This window comes from Panthera onca, chromosome B2 (assembly GCF_046562875.1).
Source record: "Panthera onca isolate mPanOnc1 chromosome B2, mPanOnc1 haplotype 2, whole genome shotgun sequence".
In the NCBI taxonomy this organism is placed as follows: Eukaryota; Metazoa; Chordata; class Mammalia; order Carnivora; family Felidae; genus Panthera; species Panthera onca.
Genome location: NC_138343.1, coordinates 96,167,560 through 96,181,065, shown reverse-complemented (window position 1 = coordinate 96,181,065; position 13,506 = coordinate 96,167,560). Strand labels below are relative to the sequence as shown.

Here is a 13,506-nt window from a genome sequence, read left to right as displayed (position 1 = left end):
ACTTTATGAGGTTGGACTGTACCGTCTTTAAATATATGTTTTTATATTCTTTAAGGTAACTTGTGTTCCTTCACTAGTATTTTAGCAATTCATTCGTATCAGTTTTTCACATTTCTGAGTTTATTCCCAGCTCTTTAATCTTTCTTTTCATTAGATATAATGGAAGAAAAGATCCTATTTATAATACTTTCTGATTACTTTTTATGCATGAAAGTTATGGTTAATACATTTATCCTATTAACTATAAGTTTTGTGTGTATATATACGTATGTGTGTGTGTGTGTGTATATATATGCTGCTACTTTATTGAATTAACTTCTTGTTTATAGTAGTTTGTAGTTGAGTCTCCTAGTTTTTCCCAGTATACAATTACATTGTCTTCAAACAGCGATAGTTAAAAGCTTCCTTTCTAATATTTATCCATCTCTTCTTTTCTTGCCTCTTCCTTTACACTGTTAAATAACAGTGGTGTGCATCTCTCTTATTCCTGACTTTATTAGGAAAGACTCATGTTCCTTCATAAAGTATTTGCAGTCTTTGGGGCTGACACACATACACACACATACACACACATCATATTAAAGAAATATACATCTGTTCCTCTTTTATTTAGGTTTTTTTTCCCATCGAGAATAGGAGTTGAATTTTGTCAAATGCTCATTTAGTTTGTATGGAGAGATAATATGGTTTCTATCTTCAGTTTATTAATATGGTATGTTAACTTTGCACATTTAAAAATACATTCTCAAATTTCCAAAGTTAAATATGTTATGATTCATACCTAATGTTTTATAATGCACTTTATTCACTGTTTCTCCCTTGGATGGCCTTTTTTATTATAACACAATGTTATGTTGCACATTTGTAACTCTTGCCACAAGTGGAACTTTCTCTTTGTTTAAAGGCACAATAAATAAAATAAAGCTGACAATTTGATCTGACCAGTGGGTGGAAGGTTCCCTTCTGGATCTGAGCTGACCTTTTCATGATCCCGTTTTCTTATTATTTTTTATATTTATCCTCAAATAATGATGGAAAGAGAAGGATTATGGTATGGGTGGCAGGAAGTAAAGTGTTTTAGTTAATCCTTCTGGATGGGTTCTAGTTAGTTTGAAGTTTCAAAGAAATACCATAAATGAACATTGTTTTATATACTTGGTTCATCATTTTTGTCCTCAGAGAGCCCACTGCCTAGAGCAGCTTCATCCAGTAGGGCAGCCACTAGCTCCTTGTACCTGCTGAGTACTTGAGACGTGGCTAGTGATGTGTTGTAAGTGTAAAATACACCCTGGTTTTGAAAATTTAGCATAAAAAATATAAAATATCTCAATAATTTTAAAACATTTTTTTAAAGTGTTTATTTTTGAGACAGACAGGGTGTGAGCAGGGGAGGGGCAGAGAGAGAGGGAGACACAGAATCTGAAGCAAGCTCCAATCTCTGAGCTGTCAGCACAGAGTCTGACACAGGGCTTGAACCCACAGACTGTTAGATCATGACCTAAGCCAAAGTCAGACACTTAACCAACTGAGCCACACAGGTGCCGCTATAATATCTCAATAATTTTATATGTTGAAATAATATTTTGGATATATTAGGATAGATAAAATGTCAGTAAGATTAATTTCACCTATTTCTTTTCACTTTTTAATGTAACTACTAGCAAATTTTATTTTATTTTACCCTTTTTAAAAGTTTATTTATTTATTTTGAGAAAGAGAGTGTGTGCATATGCACACACTTGCAAGTGAGGTATGGAGAGAGAGAGAGAGAGAGAGAGAGAGAAGGGGGGGGGGGGGGAGGGAGGGAGGATCCCAAGCAGGCTCCACACCCAGCACAGAGCCTGATGCAGGGCCAATCCCACAAACCATGAAATCATGACTTGAGCTGAAATCAAGAGCTGGACACCCAAAATGAGCCACCTAGGCTCCCCACTACTAGCTAATCTTAAATTACATATGCAGCTTACATTATATTTTTAATGGACATCACTAGTCTAGAGGTAGTAGGTATGTGTGAACTTATAAATACTACAATGGTTTTCATAATTTAAAAAGATGAAAGTAAATAAACTACACTTATATATACTCCCTTTTCTCCTTGTTTCTCCTTATAGGAATAAACTTGGATGATAATACAATCTAATCATACTCCGTTACAATGGGTTACCTCCTCTGTGATTTTTTTTATTGAACTGTTTCTAAGAGAATGCAGTTTCTTCATTATGCCCTTGACATTTCCACATAAGTTAAAGGTAATAGGCATCTTGTGTTTTGGCATACCAGCACTCAAGAGCTCACGTGAATATAGAAGGGAGTTAGTTTGGAGGTCCAAGTTTCTAACTTTTCTTTATCCTACATAAATTGTAATAGAAGTTTCCAAGTTCAAAATAAAATTTGCTTCTGCATTTCTTTCATCTTTCCCACCATTACCCCAAAACAACAGTTCCCACCCCTTAGTTCTCTGTAGGTAGAGCCAAGGTTCTGCATCTTTTAGTTCTGTCTTGTGGCAATAGCCTGAGTGTTTTGAGGACTTCATTTCTTAACTCTTATATTCTTCAAAAACCAAAACAATTACTCCTAAAACATTTTTTAAAATCCTGGCTTTGTCGCATTTTTTTAGGAAAATCATATCACAGAAGATATTGGAATATCAACTTGGAAGGAACAGACTTTTCTCTCCCATGGTGCCTTATTAGCAAAGAGCTGCCAGGCTGCAATGGAATTAGCAAAGCATGATGCTGACGTTCAGGATATGGCATTTCAGTATGGGAAGCACATGGCCATGAGTCATAAGGTATTTGCACATTTTTTCTTTTTCCAGTGCTTAAATAGCTAAAATGATACATAAGAAACCTCCTGCCATTTAATAAGCTGCTTTTATATCTCAAAAAAAAAAAAAAAGTTTATTGTGTGTTTAAAATCTGTCAGTCATAGATGGTGATTGTTATGTAATATAAACAGTGTGAGTGGTGAGTACTGTGTAATTTTGATAGAAAGCTACAGCTTACTTAAACCATATTTGTGATGTTTGTCTTTTCTTACCACCTGAAAGGGTTCTTGAGAGAACTCTTACAAATTATTAAATAACCTGTAATGTTGCCCTTTACAGAATGGGAGATCATTTGCGTTTTTGTTACAGTTCCCTTAAAGTTCCCTTATGTAAAACAAATTGTGGAAATTTAATGAAATTTAAAAATATACTGAGTAAAATCGAAAGCCTTAATTCTAATACTTGGTCCTTTTGAATGGGCGTACTGAAATATAAAAAGTCTTGAGGTTAGCTGTTATATTGTTGCCTCTGTACATATGTAACTTAAAGATTCCATTTAATATATATTTCTTAGATGTTACTTAAATAGCTCATAAGAGAGGAGAAAATAGATATATACGTTATATATATACATACATGTATATATATGTATGTAATATCTCCAGATGAGTTTTTATATATTTTATTAAATCTTAAATTTTATTAAGCAATTATGTTCATTAAAACTTTATTTAAATTCTTGTTTTTTGGGGCGCCTGGGTGGCTCAGTCAGTTAAGCGTCCGACTTCAGCTCAGGTCACGATCTCGCGGTCCGTGAGTTCGAGCCCCGCGTCGAGCTCTGGGCTGATGGCTCAGAGCCTGGAGCCTGCTTCCGATTCTGTGTCTCCCTCTCTCTCTGCCCCTCCCCCATTCATGCTCTGTCTCTCTCAGTCTCAAAAATAAATAAAAACGTTAAAAAAAATTTAAAAAAAATTCTTGTTTTTAATTTCAAGAGTAGAAGCAAAGTCTGCTGCCAAATAGAAAAGGAATATGTCAGGAAAAAATTATCTTAAAGAATTTTAAAGATTGCTCTTAATCATATGAACTGTACTTTTGCTTAGTAAAGTTCATCTAAAAGCTGTATTCCTTAAGCTTCATTTTCCCTGCATTAACTGGTGCTTTCTGAAAGGACTAAAACATAGTAGTGTGTATGCATCTTACTGATTTAACTCTTTTGACTACTCCTCCTAGATAAATTCTGACCTCCAGCCTTTTATTAAGGAAAAGACCAGTGACTCCATAACTTTTAATCTCAACTCAGCTCCTGTGGTCTTACATCAGGAGTTTCTTGGAAGAGACTTGTGGATTAAGCAGATCAGAGAGGTAAAATGAAATTATTCCTATTTTGGGCATCAGTAGAGTAGTATTTAGTTGATTTTAGAATATAATTCATATTTCATGATGATCTAAGATTATAGAACAGCCATATAAGAGCATTTTCATATAACAGGTAAAATTCTTTATAATCCACATTTTTAAAAGGCAAATGTTAGTTAAAACTTAGAGATTGAACTGCTGTTATTATCTGAGTTCTTAGAATACTGCAACACAAAACTAGTGCCTGTGGTGGATGCTAATTAACTCAGATAATTTTTTTTTTCTAAAGGCTTTCAAAAATTGGGCTATGGTAATAGCACCACCCTTTAACTGACGGCAATTTCCCATCTGCAGACTCTAGCACAAGCTGCAGAATTCCAGAAGCTCCGTCTGTCAGCTCATTGGGTTATTTTAAAACAAACTTGGACCCTGAATACTCAAATTCTGAGGTATTACCAAAGGAAAAAAAAAAAAGCATGGTGAAGTGGGAGGGGTACAGAGGCTTAAATTGGGTGAATTTCTTACTTTTTTGCAGGAAAAAAGGTATAAAAGATGAAAGGGAACTTTTTTGCTTTTCTTTTAATCCAGAAACTCTGGAATGATAAATTCTTGCCCTTTTACCCAAAGCCTCATTGAATGTATTTAACTTTGTGGTTCTAATTGATTGGGTTAATGTGAGACAAGAGAAAGTAGGCAGAGCTGAGGGCAGGGACAGCTGCCGTACTTAAAGCAAAGAGAGCCTAAGTCATATCTGCATTTGGAATGCAGATTTTCCCTCTCTTAACCCTCTTCCCTCACTGGCTTTCAAAATGCCATCAGCCAGCTTCACATCCCTCATATTCACCTGATAGAAGATGAGAGGATTCCTTTCTGGGCAAGAAAATATAAAAATATGAAAGCAGAATTTTTATAAATTAGGAGAACAGAAGATACAAATGAGAAAATCTCCTAGAAAGTTGAACAGAAAGTCAATAGAAGATAGAAAAGATGAGAAAATTTTGAGGATCAATTCAACAGATCCTATATACTCTTAGGAGTCCCAAAGAGAGAAAACTGAAAATGGAGTTAAGAAAATTAACAGCAACAAAAACTTGTAAAGAGAGGCGCCTGGGTGGCTTAGTCGGTTAGGCGTTCAACTCTTGGTTTTGGCTCAGGTTATGGTCTCACAGTTCGTGGGTTGAAACCCTGTGTCGGGCTCTGCGCTGGCAGTGCAGCCTGCTTGGGATTCTTTCTCTCTCCCTGTCTCTCTCTCTAAAAATAAATAAACTTTAAAAAATGTAAAGAAAAGAAAAATCCTGAGAATTGAAGGACCTAAATTTCCAAGTTGAAATGGGGCTCTAAATAATCACATCATTATTACATCTTAAAACAATGGGGATAAAAAGAGATCCTAATACTTCCAGGAAGAGAAAGAAAAACCTACATACAAAGGATCGAGACTCAGAAAGGCCTCTCAGTAGTGGCATTGAAAGCTTCAGGACAATGGACTAACATCTTCAACATTTAAAGAGAAAATTGTTGCCAACTTAGACTTTTGTGACTGTCACATTATCAAGTGTGATGTTAAATAAAGACAATTTAAAATGGAAACACAAGGTCTCAAAAAACTGACTTCCCAAGCATCTTTTCTCAAGGGATGTATTTCAGGTGCTGTGTTTTATTAAGACAAGTAACCAAGAGAGAGAAAGACATGGAATCTAGGAACTAGGGGATCAGACATAGGCATGAGGCAGTGGGAATTCCAGGGATAGCATGAAAGGAAGCATAATAAACAATAATAATGCCAACAATAAGAGCACTTACGATGTGTCAAGCACTCTTCTAATGAGGAAACTGAGGCACAGAGAAATTAGCTTGTGCAGAATCACACAGCTAGCAAGCAGTAGATCCAGGATTTAAACCCAGGCAGCCTGACTCCAGGGCCCACATCCTTAAGTTATAAGTAACATGCTACACTCTCTCATCCAAGCAAGTCCTAGGCTGATGGCTATGTATCCAGTCCAGATTGGGACAAGAGGACAGAGATCTCCAGGAGAAATTTCTTTAAGGAGATCAGTGGAACTAATATACTTGACAATATTGAGAATTTAAAGACAAATTAATGATAGATGCATAGAAAACTAAGTGTTCCAGTTACTGTTGCTGCATAACAAATTACCCCCAAAACTTAGCTGCTTAAAATAACCATGTGATTATGTTCATGTTTATTAAACATTTTGTGAGTCAGGAATTTGGACAGAGCACAGAGATGACTGCTCCATGACATGTGGGGCCTCAACTGAAATGACCCAGATGCTGGAGATGACTCAGCAGTGCTGGGCACTGGAATCATCTAGAGACTCAACTCATGCTAGGCTGCTAGACTGGGATGTCAGACCATATTACTGACCAACCAGAGTGCATACACGTGGTTCCTCCATTTAGCTTGGCTTCCTTGCAACATGGCAGCCTGAGAATAGTCAGAGTTCTTACTTGCCAGTTCAGAGCTCCAAACACAAGTGTTCCAGCAAACAAGGCAGAGATTGCATCTTCTTTTATGACCAGCCTCAGAAGTCACACGCACAGTCATTTACGTAGTCTCTTAAAAATTTTATATAGTTTGTTATAGTAATTCCACTTCTAATAATCTATCCTCAAAAAATATCAGATGTGAACAAAGAATTACATATTAGAATATGCACTAAAATTCTAATTCTAAAAGGAAAAAAGTGAAAGTTGATTCATTTAAAAATAGTAAAAAGAATTAAATGAAGTATAGTACAATGAATATCCTACAACTATTCAATATTGTATTACTGGGGTGTATTTGTGTGTTTTTTGACAGCTGAACCAAAAATATATATACAGATGGTGTTAGTAGCTCTAATTGGGTTACATTAGAATACATTGCAGATTTACATTTTGGTTGAAAAGATCCAGCTAAATATGTTGAATGGAAGCTACCAACTCTCCCTGGGCTATTTACATATATTCATATATATATATGTAGCAGAGATCTGAATTTTAAAGAAGCTTCACAGAAGAGGGACATATTTAACTTTTAGTTTCTTTGCAAGCATACAAAGTCGTAAATGTAGACAACATGAGAATCCAGGATTTCCTAAACAGCTGGTGAAATACTTCCAAATCATTATCTCCAACTCGACTTTACATTTTCAAAGGGATATCCTTTCCAAATAGCCAGTGCCTTAGCCAGTAACTCAAATAAATAAAATATATCTTGTCCAGAGGTCAGTAAATCCTGCCAGGATGATGGCTGTGAGCAGGTGACATCCTGTCCTTCAGCCTAGGTTCCCTGTGATGCTATCTAGATCTTCATCCTTCAAGAAAGACTGGCAGTCTATTGCCCATCTCAAGGACCTGCCAGGCTGCTGTGGTTTGCTCCAAGTGACTTCAGACCCTTCTCCATGTTCGAGTTATGTACAGGATCACTGGTGAAGAGATTAATTCATCTGAAACAAATAAGAAATAAGAAGTTAGTTTTTGTCATGCAAGGGGATACATTCCTCAGATTAAAGACTCCTTGGTTGAGTTTATTTTAATCTTCTAAATTATAATATTCATGTTTATATAAAGCTCTATAAGATAACAATCTTATTCTGTGAATGCCTCCTACACAGAGTTAGGGGACAAAATTAGCATAATACTCAAGAGAGACATTCTATCCTAAATCTCAAGGAGGTTGCTTATTAATCCTGAAATTAGTTCTAGTACTCTCTTCACAGTTTTTCATGATTATTTGCCTCCACTGCATTTTTTGTGATCCTTTCCTTCCCAGGTTTTTTTGTTTTTTTAATTTTTTTAACCTTTATTCATTTTTTAGAGACAGAGTGTGAGTCGGGGAGGGGCAGAGAAAGAGGGAGACACAGAATCTGAAGCAGGCTCCAGGCTCCAAAGCAGGGCTCAAACTCACTGATGGCGAGATCATGACCTGAGCCGAAGCCGAACACTTTACCAACTAAGCCACCCAGGGGCCCCTCCTCCCCAAGTTTTGAATTTTATTTCAAGATCCCTAAGGATAACAGTGAATTCATCTGCCATAGTGAATTACTTGAAATAGTCATCCAGTTAGTATTTGTCAAAAAGTATGTGTGGTATGGTCTTCACAGAGTTAGGCTATTTGATGGCAGCCCTGTATTGTTAAATAGAAAAAGTCAAGTTGGTATAGCAGAAATGGCCCATAGGTGAAGGTTTTGGAAGACCTGGATTCTAATTTGGACTCTGCTAGCATCTGTATAAACTTAATCACATTCTTTCATGTCCTTATTATTATTTAATGTCAAAGGATGCTGTTGAACTAGATCATTCCTGAGGTCCCTTTCAGCTCTCAAATAAATCTAAGAAATAGGTCTCTTAGGCAAGAGGTGCATTATAAGAAAAATATTAATCTCTATTAGAAGCTTAATACTAGTTTTGACACTGAAAAATAGAAAAGTCTTGCTCCCAATGATGGAAGTCACCTATGATTTCTTAATATCACATGTAAAATTACTTCCCTGCTGTACTCAGACAGGTTTGTGTCCCATCTGCCCTTTTGATTTCCTGCTTGGGGAGAGTGAGAATTAATGACTAGACAGAGAAGTGAAGAAGAGATCACATACCCCTTAGTGCCCATTCAATATCATTGTAAAGCCAGGAAGAAGAAACTTCTGGAATTTTTTGTATCAGGCCCTGCTACCTCCTCTTCAACTCCCAAAGTCTTAAGATTAGGTAGCTGTCATCCATCACACCCATAGGCAGACAGGTACACACACACACACACACACACACACACCACGCACACATACCCTTTTATAAGAGGCGGTTAAGAGCACCAGGCCAGATCTGAAACGGCTGAAAAATATTTGTTGAGCAGTGTTTCCATACTAAATTCTACCTTAATTTTAAATTTAAATTTATAGCTGCTGAAAAATAATGATCAGGTAAAAATACTGAGTGAATGGGTGATTCACCCTAGGGAGGTGAAGTCATTACTCAGTTATCATTTTGATCCCTAATAAAAGAAAGTAGAACCCTTCAGAGAACAACAGAGCTCTGACTCTCTGGGGGAGTCCAGAGGCCATTGCAGGTCAGCAAGCTTTATTTTTAATGATCTTTCTAGTTTTCTGCTGCCATTATAAGACACTGAAGAGATAGGAATTATGATTATATTTTCCTGGCTATTTGTGAAAGTACTGAAATGTCACTTAGGCTTGTGACATTCTGACACTGTCATAACCAGCCATAAACTATTTAAGTGAACTACATTTTACCAATGCTAAGCTATAACTCACTTATCTGTAGGTATCCTACTATTACTACTTATTCAAAACGTGAAGCAAAAATTGCTAGTCAAGGCTGGTGTACATGAACATAACACATGTATATTCTTAAACAAAAGAGACAATGCACATTCAGAGACTCTTCCTTAATGCTACCTGATACTCTCTAATTGCTTAACTTACTTTGAGTTGTTTCAAAAGGAATAATATTGACATCCTCTACTGCAGAGGGTGTACAATGTAGGCATTTGAAAGGACTGTATATGAGACCACAAAGACTCTGAAATGGCTCTAGATATCTCCTGAATTACAATATGTCTTAAGTTTTTCTGTTAGACTTCAGGAAAAACAAAGGGCTTGACTACAGGAGATACATCAGTATGTTGCCTAAAGGTCTATTGCCTTATAAAGAGGAGATAAGAAAAAACATACAAATAGTTTGTGTAATGATGGGAATAGTGTAGTATCGTCATTTAGAGAGCACAGAGGAAAGTCAAGAAAGGATTTGTAAAATAAGTGATCTCTGAGAGGGTCCTTGAAGAAGAAGATCTTAACAGCAAAGGTGGGAATGAGAGGCTTTCTAGGCAACAGAAGCCATAAAAAAGAGACGTAGATGGGCAAGTGCATTGTATTCAAAGAAATAAAAGTATTATAGTTTGGCTTAAATGTGAAAAATATAAGATAGTAAGAGATAGGCAAAGAATTGCTCCAAAATAGTACACAATGCCTATATTTAAAGGCTTTGGTTCAAACAAAAACATATACGTGAATATTCAGATTAGCAATGTTTACGATAACCAAGAAGTGGAAACAGCCTAGGTCCATCAAATGATGAATGGATAAACAAAATGGGGTATGTCCATACAATGGCATATTATCTAGCGGTAAAAAGGCATGAAGTATTATGTGCTACAACATGACAAAAATGTTCTGAAACTAGATAGAGGTGATGGGTGTACGACATTCTGAATGTGCTAAAGTGCCCCTGAATTATATATACTCTTTAAAATAGTTAAAATGATGCAATTTTTGTTATATGAATTTTACTTCAATTGAAAAAAAAAAAAGACTGTGGATGTTTGCTTGCAGAAAATGAACTTGATTCAGGTCATGGAGCAGACATTGACAGTTTTTGAACCACATGGTACCAAGGTCTGAAATGTGTTTTAGGGAGGTATGTCTGGCTATATCATAACAGAATGAAAGGAGCAAGGAGATACTAGAGAGAAAGAGATGAGTTAGGAAGTTTTGGGGAACCTGTTGATCCACGCAGGGGAGAAATCCCAGTCAGAGCATTGGCAACAAGAATGGGAAGGTAAGGAGGTTAGGTGTAAAACTCACTTCAGAGAGGAACTCCTGGCTGGCTCAGTCAGGAGAGCATGCATCTCTTGATCTTAGGGTTGTGAGTTCAAGCCCCATGTTGGGTATAGAGATTACTTAAAGTAAATTTTTTTTTAAAAAAACTCATTTCAGAGGCATCTGGGTGGCTCAGTCAGTTAAGCGTCCAACTTCAGCTCAGGTCATGATCTCACAGTTCATGAGTTCAATCCCTGCATCAGGCTCTGTGCTAACAGCCCAGAGCCTGGAGCCTGCATTGGATTCTGTGTCTCCCTCACTCTCTGCCCCTCCCCCACTCTCTCTCTCTGTCTGTCTCTCTTTCTCTCTGTCTCTCTCAAAAATAAACATTAATTTTTTTAACTCATTTCAGAGAGAAAATGTATAGGGCCTGAAGACTAATATGATAGAAGCTGGCAGGTGTGTAGTGGGGAGGGGCAGTCAGAGGCCAAAATCATGATTTTGAACTTGGATTAGAGGAAGAATTGTGCCATTAATATTAATAGGCAAGTTAAGTGAAAAAAGTGGTATAAATTTGGTTTTTGACATCATGAGCTTGAGGTGCGCCATCAAGATTGGTGACCATCATCTTGGAACCTGGCCACTGGAGGAAACAACTCAGTTCCATTTTCAGCCTTTTTTATTTACTCATGGCCTTTCTGCAATCTGGGTAGATTTTGTGTGTGTGTGCAATTTTAAATTTCATGTCTCTTCCAGATTCCAAGGGAGCACAGCAAGAAAAAAAGATTGACAAGACTTCTGAATAAAGAGAAATTTGTTATGTAGATAATACAAGCCCCTCCTCTTTTTTTTAATTGGACACCATAGCCTTCTACGCACCTATCTGTTGCTTCTTCTTTTCCCAGTTAACCAAAGGAAGAGAATACAAGAAATCTCATCCGGGGACATTCACATTTCTCTCCAAAATTTAGCTTTCCTAGGTGAAAGAGATGGTAACAACAGGTACTTGAGAAATCTAGTTCTAAATGGTATTGATTTCCTTACAGATGCCTTTGTGCTATCTTATTAATAGACAAGAATGATCAAAATAACAAAGAGGCCTGCCCTGTTTCTTTCTTTGTAACTGGAAAGTTGGGTTGATACAAGCCCTGCTTCTCCTACCAAACCGAAAATCAACTGCTTCGACTTTGGGGCTAGCAGATCTAATAGATTTCTGATTTATAAGCTTTCTAAATCCTCATACAGTCTACCCATACCGTTGCAGGATGACAATGGGGGTCCTACCCTTCCTCTCTTCCTCTGTTCCCCAATAAGCCTTTTCACGTATATACTAAACTCTACCTCTTTGTACCAATACAGATGTACAGAGAGTTTATTTTCAATAAAACCTGTCTTCTCTAAAGGAACTAAATGATATTCTTGCCAGTGCCAAGGCAAGAGACCTTTAAAATGTCATTTTTTTTCACAGCCAGCAATGTAATCTTTTATTCACACAAGGATTATTAATGGGTGATGGCTTAAACCAATTGGATGGATGGTTAGAAGGGAACTGAATATTCACATGGATTCAAAGTACCCCACAGATTACTCATTAAATACAAAGGGAAGCAGTGAACAAACTTAGTTTCACCAATAATGACACAAACTGTATCATTATTGTATGACTCCTGATATAATAGAGAAGTATACAGCATCATTTATGTAGTTGTGTTGCCAAAAAAAATTTTTTTTTATTTTAATCTAATCATGAGGAAACAATCAGACAAATCCAGGATAAGGGACATTCTCCAGGGCAACTGACCTGGACTCTTAAAAAATGTCACTATTATGAAAGAAAAGGTGTGGTATGGGAACACCTGTAGATTAGAAGAGACTTAAAATCCATGACATCCGAAGAGAATGCATGATTTTTAATTTGATCTTGGAACAAACCGTTCTAAACAACACTATTGGTTGAACTGGAAACCTTTGAATATGGACTTCTTAACCACTTTAAGAAACGTTAAACTTGTTGGATGTAATAACGGTTTGTTGGTTTTGTAGGAGAACATTATTGCTGCCGAAGTATTCAGGGATGAGACAGGATGTCTATACCTTACTCTCAAATAATCAGCAAATGATTGTCCAAAGAGAAAGCAAAGAGGACAAAATGTTAGCAATTGGTTAATGTAGTGGAGAGCAGATGGGTGTTCATGATGTTTTTTACACTAAAAAGTTTGAGGAGAAAAAAAAAGAGTTTGAGGAGGAAGGTAGTTTTCCTTGAAGTTTTAAAAAGAGAATTTCTTTAAAAACGACTGTTGTTCCCAAATATAGCTGCTAGCATTCAGGAAGAATAACATGATAAGTAGAGATGATCAGTCTCTAACAATTTCTGGACTCCCTGCTGTGGAATATTAGTTTTCTACTTTTAGAAAAAGGTTTCTCCATATCCAGCTTTCAAGTCCAGATAACAGTAGTTGAAAATTGGAAACAGTTCATTTATGTCATCCAATCCTTCTTTGTTACCTGACTTATAAGAAAGCCATTTGTTTCTTAAAGTAAAAGACCACATTGTACATCCATTACTTACCAACAGGGGATCTATCTGCCTTTGGTCTGCAGAGACTGGTATATAAACCTTTGGAATTAATCCCTCTGTGCATCCTCTCGCTCAGAATACTGGCTTTTTTTTTTTTTTTTTTTTTTTTTTTTTTGCTTTTGTACAGAATATTGTTTTACAGTGCTCACTATAGCTGTCTGAGGAGGCCTCTGGTGTCATGAGCACTGGCACACTATCTTGTCTGTTTTCACTTTTTTTTTTTAAGATAAAACAAGGTTCAAACC

The 13,506-nt window shown here is 36.6% G+C and overlaps 1 protein-coding gene across 3 annotated transcripts in view; it reads left to right on the top strand.

Moving 5' to 3' along the window:
- Positions 1–13,506, top strand: part of PDSS2 (decaprenyl diphosphate synthase subunit 2) — a 285,557-nt gene that overhangs the window by 214,252 nt on the left and 57,799 nt on the right. For all 3 annotated transcript variants that reach the window (XR_013555704.2, XM_060616310.3, XM_060616307.3), the window contains exons 5-6: positions 2,621–2,794; positions 4,001–4,132. Coding sequence is in view for 2 of the 3 variants with exons in the window: in XM_060616310.3 (XP_060472293.1) it covers positions 2,621–2,794; positions 4,001–4,132 (306 nt within the window). In the remaining variant the exon portion in view is untranslated. The remainder of the gene's footprint in view (positions 1–2,620; positions 2,795–4,000; positions 4,133–13,506) is intronic.